This window comes from Antechinus flavipes, chromosome 1 (assembly GCF_016432865.1).
Source record: "Antechinus flavipes isolate AdamAnt ecotype Samford, QLD, Australia chromosome 1, AdamAnt_v2, whole genome shotgun sequence".
NCBI lineage: Eukaryota > Metazoa > Chordata > Mammalia > Dasyuromorphia > Dasyuridae > Antechinus > Antechinus flavipes.
In genome coordinates, this window is record NC_067398.1 from 542972992 (window position 1) to 542981346 (window position 8355).

General features: G+C 45.2%; 2 protein-coding genes across 2 annotated transcripts in view; one reads left to right on the top strand and one right to left on the bottom strand.

Annotated features, from left to right (window-relative positions):
• Positions 1–6392, bottom strand: part of E2F3 (E2F transcription factor 3) — an 85624-nt gene extending 79232 nt beyond the window's left edge. Inside the window, exon 1 of the mRNA XM_051970622.1 lies at positions 5929–6392. Within this exon, the coding sequence (XP_051826582.1) occupies positions 5929–6312 (384 nt within the window). The 5' untranslated portion in view covers positions 6313–6392. The remainder of the gene's footprint in view (positions 1–5928) is intronic.
• On the top strand, positions 4579–7195 carry LOC127544126 (uncharacterized). Its single transcript, XM_051970621.1, has 2 exons — positions 4579–5890; positions 6389–7195. The coding sequence occupies exons 1-2, from the start codon at positions 5778–5780 to the stop codon at positions 6912–6914; spliced, it is 639 nt and encodes a 212-aa protein (XP_051826581.1). The 5' UTR covers positions 4579–5777; the 3' UTR covers positions 6915–7195.
• The last annotated feature ends 1160 nt before the right edge of the window (positions 7196–8355 follow it).

An 8355-nucleotide genomic window follows, 5' to 3' on the forward strand; every position in this document is an offset into this window, starting at 1 on the left:
ACTCCACAAGGGCTGTGACTATCACTTATCTAGACAAGGAAGATAGTACCTGAGCTTTGTAACATTTGCTTGGTCAGCAATTTTTTCCCCTTGATAAGATGACAAACTAGAGTCTGAGAAGCTAAGGAATCCAACCTATCCATTGGTTGGATAAACAGACTAAGACTCAAGGAGTGATTAAGTGACTTGCCCAAAATCACATAGTACATACTCTGGAATTGCAGCTGCATTCTCCATGACTAAGGTCAGAATAATAAGGCCTTCCAAGAGTAATGGGTCCTTACTATAATCATTAAGTCTTTAAAGTTCTCATTCTCAAGGCATATTTTGTTTTTCCAAGAAACTGAATTTGAATGACTCTTCCAGAGAATATGGGTGGTATTTCCTTAAAGGAGTGAAATTTATATTCTCCATCTATACCATTTCTTCAACTAAAATCCAATGATCCTTTTTTCCCTCCTCATTCTGCACTGTTAGATTATGTAATTTCCCCCCCCCCCCCATAACTGTCTTCTTTGTTGAATAGGCATTCTTCAGAGTCATTCCTTGATGTCTCACTGAGGATCTAAATAGTGAGGAAATAGATATTATTAGTGGTTTCCTACATGAACTATATTCCCACTTATTTTCCCTTTTTGGTCTCATGAATAATGACAATGTAATCTTCTCTGTTCATGCTTCTTGGAATTTGAAAACACTTTTTATGCTAATAGTCCTAAATATAAGCATTTAACCCTCAGGACTTGTGCCTAAAAAGAAAGAAGGGCAGAAACAAGAATAAGGTAGAAGATTTAAAAGGCCTAATAATTTATTTACTACACTGTTTGGAATGTAGCCTGTCTCCCAAATATGGCAAACTACTACAATGTATTTCTTTGGGGAAAAAAAAAGTACACAGAATAAATACCATTTGGTAGAAAAGAAGGGCATTCTATAAATATAGGTCAATATAGTCATATATAGGTCAACAGCATACTTATTTTCTTTTGGTTTAATTTTCATGGAATATGTGGGGTTCCTAGTTATAGTTAAAGTCTTATGTTCTTTGCTTCTTGGGGTGGTGGATGAAAAGATGGGAAGAGGTGATTAGGGAAGGAAAATGGGAAACAATGAAACCATGCATGTGGCAATATGAAGCCAAATATAGGTTACGTGTCCAACGATTGTGAAAACTATATAATAATGCCACTAACTTCCTGTGAAGATACTTGTCAAAGGTACTCAAGGTTTAATGTATAAATGGTGTACTTTTTTGGCATGCCTCTAAAAACAGGCCTCCAATTAAAATCCCTTGACTGGATAACTAAAGAAAAATTTCTAGCTTTTCCATCTCCAGGTGCTATTTCTTGTAAAGCTCCACCTTAGGACAATAATTTCTTCCTTGGGTTAGCTTTACACAGCACATTATTAATGTGAGCATCCACTCATGACCAAATACCACTCAGGGTGATGATTTAGAGAAAAACAAAACCAAATCAAACAACTGTTTCCTGCACACAAGCTGAGCCTCTTTTGCCCACACTAAAGCATTTATAAGTGTGCTTTGTTTTAGAAGATGATTACAGGGGTGCCATTTGTAATGATTACAGTGGTGCTGCTAAAGTCTGGGCACTGCATTATATTCCATTTTGGGGAGTAAAGTGACTAAAATTTCTCTCCAATCTTAAATTTGGCATCACATACATATCTCAGCAGAAACAAGATTATTGAGTGCAGAACTCCAGGAGCCCAACATTTTTTTATTTTAAATTTTAGCAGAAAAACTCACTGAAATAGCACGTATGGTTCTTCTGCTTCAAGTTGAAGTTTCTTTTCTTGATTATTCAAAATGGATGATTTTTTTTCCCTCAGAATTCTTCCCTATCAAGCCATTCAATATCCAAACTCAGAAAATCTACTCTGTAGCTAGAATAGCTCATTTGATTATAGCATGATCCTAACATAAGCAAAGTTTGAAGGTGAGGAAGAATTAATTCTTATGAAGGCTAGGCAGCACAGATTTCTCTATTAATAATCACTAGCTAACTAGGATTTGTGAATGACTACCTAAATCTATGAACATTTCTGGCAAAAATGATTCAGAGCAAATGCCTGAGATCAACTTACCATTTCTGTGGACAAAGCTTCCTATAATAATATTTAACATTTCTCTCCCATCACATTTGACAGTTTAAAAACAAGAAAAAAAGCTAATTAGGTGTAATTATTAATCTCTTTACAATGCTATCATGTATTGACCCAAATGTTTAAAAAAGATGTCTGGCATAAAAAGCTCATAATGTTTTTTTCAAGTTGATATTGTTTCATAAATTTAGGGTTGGAAAGGATATAGGAGGCCATCTAGATTGACACTCTTGTTTGATAGATGAAGACATTCAGTCACAGAGAGCTCATATAGCTAGTGTCTGAGGTTGATTTTGAATCTAAGTCTTCTTGCTTGACTCCAAGGCTAGTGTCCTATTCACTTCTACCTTCCAATGAAAGAAGCAGATATTTCTTTAAAGGTTCCCAGTTCTCAAAACTACCAGGAACCAGAATTAGGACTAGAAACAAATACATTCCCTGCTGTGGCTACCTCTGAAAATAGTTTTCAAAACTTCTTCTTTGTACACTGATGTATCATCTAACTCTCCATTCATCTCATCTTGATGATTGTTCTTTTCCTATTCTGGGGAAGAATGAGAAAGCTATCAACAAGATTCTAACAGAATTATATAGCCAAATAAAGACTGACTTGCTTGTCCCGATTTCTAGTCTAAAGTTTCTTTTACTATATCATACTTTTTCTCAAGAATTAAACCAGGTAGTTCCAAAGATTTGGGTTTTACCTTAACTAGTTAGCAAGAAAAGAATTTTATTGCTTTATTTTCCCATTATCAGACAAATCTCAAGTCAGATCTAAAAGAAGCATACATGTACTTGAATTTATAGGCTAGCTTTGTAATACAATGACAGAATTATACATGGGCATATACTTAAAACATGTAGAAGCAAGTCATGGTCAAGTCAGTGATACAATGCTGCTCATAAAAGCATTGAATACTCAGATGTGTATAAGAAAATCAAGACAAACTAGGGATGTATCACAATTACTCCTTGCTGGAAGGCTCCCCTTATAGATGGCTAACCTCTTTTTTGACTATTAATTCCATTAAACATTTACTGCCTATATCTTTGGACAGCACACAGGTTAAGACTCAACTGTAAGAAGGACTATAAAAAGTATAGAATGTTTTCTTTATTTCTAAATAGCTCATATTCCAGAGAAATAGCTCCCACCAATCATGGCTACAACAAAGTTAACCCACTCTCTTACTTCTAATAACTGTGATTTTACATATATACAAAATTTATTTCTGTACTTTTGTTCTTCACCTCCCCCCTCAAAAAAAATCCTTGAACAGACTGTTTCCATTTTTCTTTGTTTTCTTTAATTTTATTTATTCCTAAGTAGCCCATATTCCAAGACCCAAATAGATGAAGGAATATCAAGGTACATAGTCTTTTGTTTACTCCTAAATAGCTTATATTCCTAAGGACCCAATTCTATACTTCTTTTATCAGATCCTACATCTTTCTCCCCTCTTCTCCCTCCAACCACAGTCATCCCAATATTATCCATCCCCACCTCCTACCTTTAATAGTTATGGACTCAACAAATTATGCTGTTAACAATCACCTCCAATTGTGGTGGGGTGAATACAAGAACTGTTTTCCTTTTTCTTAATCTTCAGCATCTAACACAATGCTTGGCACTTAGTAGGGGCTTAATAAATTTTTGTTGGATTGTATTTCTATATACTTATTGAAAGCCAGATCTTATTTACTCTTTCTAGAGAGATGGAGATGAAAGGTCCTCTCCAACTCTCTAGAAGGAGTAGCTAAAGATCTGGCTTTCCTCGAAGGGCTTTGATACTTGGGAACTATGTGACCTTTGTAAAGTCACTTTTACTTAAACTGAGCTTTCTCATCTGTAAAATGGAGATAATCCTTTGCACTACCCACTTCAACCAGTTGTGAAGAATGCCCTATATAAAGTGGCCTACAGTCTCCCCAGATAGGGGAGGGGAGGTGTGAAGTAGTGACTGAGGGTAGAGGTAAGACTCTCTAAAAGTATTCAGATTAAATTACTATCCCTCTAAAGCATCATTCCAAGAGATCCTTTATAGAAGGGAAAGACGGGGGAAGGGTGCCCCAGGGGGCACTTCACACATATATATACTCCTACCCGAGAAGACTAAAGAGCAAACCCCGAGTAGGAAGCCCCCTCCCCCTTTTTTCAATTGGGTACCCATACTCCCTTTAAAAAAAAATGCCCACACCATGCTCTCCCCACCCCACCCCCCGCCCAATTCTTTCGGGCGAATACTCCACGGGAGGCCAGGGCATTGAGTTAGTTAGATTTTTCTTGCTTACTCATTTCCCTCCCGCACCCAACGCGCTTTCCCTCCCCCCCGCCCAAGCACCACTCAACCTCCTCCTCTGGAGCTCCGGCCCAGCCCCGAGGGGGGCCCCGGCGGCGCGCTGCCCCGGCCTCGCTCGCCACTGACCTGCTGCTGGAGGGGCATTTCCGAACCAGCCCCGGCCGCGCGGACGGCTGCGGGGGTTGCGGGGCACGGAGCGCTGCCCGGGTTGGGGGGCCCCGGGGAGCCAAGGAGGGCGCGCAGGGCACGGGGCGCCGGGGACGGCGTTCGGGGCAGGCGGGAGGGGATCCCTGACTGTCCCAGGCCGGGGAGCAGGAGCAGCAGGAGGAAGTGGGTGCCCCCTCTCCCCCGCCAGCGCCCCCTCCCGCCGCCACTGCCTCCTCCTCCTCCTCCTCCCCAGTCACAGGCGCGTCCTCGGCGCACGTGTGCGAAACGTCACCGGCGGGTCCCGGGGAGAGGGACAGACCGCGGCCGGCGGGACGGGAACCTCTGTGCCCCCGCCCCCTCAGCAGCCAGGGAGTCGAGGAGGGGGGGGGAGAGACAGGGCGGGGAAGGAAGGGGCAAGGAGAAGGGGGGGCAGGGTCAAGGGCAGGCCCAGGGCGCAACCAAGAAGGCCGGGGCGGCTGGGCCACGCGGGTGCTGCCACGATGTGCCCCAGCCGGCTGCACCAGCACCCCTCCTCCCCGCCCCCCAAACACACATACCCCACCCCCACACGGCGCTATCCTTCCCTCGCCGCCTCCCCCAATCCCCGACTCTCCTCCTCCTCCTCCTCTTCCAGTTTCTTTGTTGCAGGGAGTTACGGATCCCAAAATGTCTAAAGCGCAAGGCAGCCAAGCCCGCGAGTGCCTGGCATTCACCTCCCCCCCACTTTCCACTAGGAGTTCTCCCCCTCCACTCCAGGCCGCTCGCGGAGCCACTGGTCACAAATGGGGCTATAGGCCAGAGGGCCGAACAGGGATGGTATGAGCTTGGCAACTGTTTCGTCAAAGTCTCAAATCTCCCTTAGTTTTCCCTCTTGTAACAGCCCCTCCGTCCCCCCCCCCACTTATCTACTCCCTTCCCCCCAACTTCTTCTTCATCCGGGGCGTGACCCCTTCCGACGCCCTGAGAAAGAGGAAGCTTCGGGGTTTTTTTTTGGGGGGGGGTAAGGGTTAGGGGAAAAGTGAAGACAGAAAAGATCGGGGGAGGAGGGGGTGCGAAAAGTTTTCCTGTGTTTCACGTCCTTGGTGCAAAAGCGATCCACGATGCTCCGAGGGTTGTGGGAGCCAAGAGTGGAGTCGGGAGTGCAGGGGCACCAAGTCCCTAACAATAAATTCCTGCCTGTTTGGAGCAAGGGCAGAAGTCCCAACAATGCAGCCCCACAAGCCCCAGTACTTTAGGGAGTCAGGGGAGCAGAGATGCCCCTGCACTCCACCCCAAGTCCTGGACATGCCCATATACCTATGCCATCTCGGCCTGGGGAGGTTAGTGGAGGGATGGGGGTAGGGAGGGGGGTTATTACCGGAGGGCCGCCACCGCCGCCTCGTCCTAAGGCTGGTTGCTGTTGCAGCAGCCCGGCTCGGCTGGAGGGTCCATGCGGGGTGGAGTAGAGGAAGCTGCTGGCGGTCTGCTCCACGCCGGGGATGTTAGTGTGCTGGGGGCCAGTGGCAGCACCCCCACTTTGAAGGGAGGAGGAACAGGAGGAGGAGGTGGTAGTGTTCGTGGTGAGAATCTGGATGTAAGTGCCGGGGGCGGCGGTGGCGGGGAAGCCGGGGCTGGCCAGCAATGCCCTTTTGTCCATGGAGGCTGCAGCAGCAGCAGCGGCGGCGGCGACGGCGGCCGCCCCCTCCCCACCCCCGGCGGTCACCAGGAACTGCTCCAGGGCGGGTTGGATCCCCTTTCTCATCTCTTGCGCGTGATCTTTTTTTTATTGCTCTAATTATTTATAATGTTTTTTTTTTCAATTTCTTTATTATTTTCAGTCCGAGTTTCCCGGTCTCTCCTCCGCCTTCTCCTCCCCGCCGGGGCGCTTCCAAGCCCCCTTTCTCTCTTTTCTTTTTATTTCTCCGCAATGCACAGGCCCCGGGGGCCAAAAATAATCAGGGCTCCGGAGAGAGGAGGGTCCCAACAGCACAGATATCAGACCGTGAGGGGGGATGGAGGCGGCGGGGGCGGCCGATGCAACGGATTGCGAGGAGGCGGCGGCAGCCCCGGTGCTGCGGCCGGCAGCTGAAAAATGGCTCCAGGAAGCTGCTGCTGACAATGAATGAAGGGATACGGTTTACGCGCCAAGGTCCTCCCGCGAAACTCGGATTTCCCGCCGGCTTTTCAAATCACATCTGCATACCCCCGCCCAGTAGCCAGCCCCTGGCAGCCTCCACAGCCCATTGGCTTCCCCACACCCCTCCCCATCCCCAATCCCGGAGTCCAGCCAGGGCCTTCCAATCTCTTATTGGCCGAGGTGCATCACGGTTACCGAGGCGACAGGGGTTTTATTTGCATACGTAGCTTCTATTGGTTGAAATCTAAGTAGGCTTTTTCCTTTGCCTTTCCTGGCCTTAGTTCACCCCGCCCCGAAGACCCTCCCGGTCCAAGCCCCACCTCTTTCCCGCCCCGCCGCTCCAGCGCCGCTGACCTAGGATGAGATGTCGGGATCCGTGGATTGTATGTGCCTAGGGACAAGTTTCATTTTTGGAGATTTCCAAGGTGACCGTGAGGACAGCTTATACTCTTTCTTTTCACTGGAGACAGTAATAGCTGAGCAACAGCGGGAGTTTCATCCAACACAACACACGTGCTATTTGCAAGTTAGACCATGTGGACGATATATGACAGGTGGGAGTGAGAGCCCTTTAAACCCTGGGTCGCCTTTCTCCTTCCTGAAACCCAATCAATGCCGCAGCAGGAGTTGATCATGAGGCAGAAGCTGACAGACAGAAGCATGTGGGCATATAGAATCGTGGGGGCAGAAGGCTCAGCTGACATTATGCCGGCACTATTTACTTAATTTTCAAGATGCTTCCCGATATCTTCATTATTAATGCGAATTATGTTGAAATTAGAACTACGTCTGAATATTTTGCCAAATAAAAATGTAATTTGAATATTGCTTTCAGGATGGCAGACATCTTCTTTTGACACATGAGCACATGTTGCAGTTAATCAGTACTAGACTTAAAAGACTGACACTCAAGCTCCTAGCAAGGCAGTAATCTAAGGAAGTACTGTGCACACACCATTATGACGTTGTATTCCCAGAGAACACTGCACTCGGGGACGCCAACGTTTTGCAATTGTTTTATCTTCTAGGTATTAAGGGGAAGTTCTCACTTTGAAAAGAGAGCTCTTGGAAAGATAAATTCCAAAGAGCTCTTAGAAAAATTTTTAAAAGAGGACTAAAACAGTAAAATGTCAGCTATAAATACCGGTATTTTGTAATCAAAATAACTTACGCATAAATAAAAATATAGGTAACAAAATTGAATATAATGATGCACCAAGTGCGTATCAGATCATTGCAGTTCTGATACTTATTTCTGCAATTATGGGAATATTTCTGCAATTAACATTTTCTATTTCAGGTGCAAAAATCTAATTATGAACTTAATAGCACTAAATGCTATTTGATTATGATCAAGATGATGATACTCTTTTTTTGTTGCTTTTAGACTGAATTTGTGATTTCATTGGTAGATGGAACTACTAGAGATGAAAGTGCCTCTACCTATGCAGATTAACACCCGAAGAGCAAGTTATAACCTTAGATACTTGCCTGACAGTAATTAGAAGTTAAGTGAGCCCAGAGTCATAGAGACTGAAATCCAGGTTTTTCTGATTGCAAAGTGTTCTCTCTATCCAATTCATCATGGCTCCTTTTCAGATCTTTATAAGACTTTTTAAACAATGCTCTAGAACACAGAAAGGATACAAAAACTAAATATTTCCATCT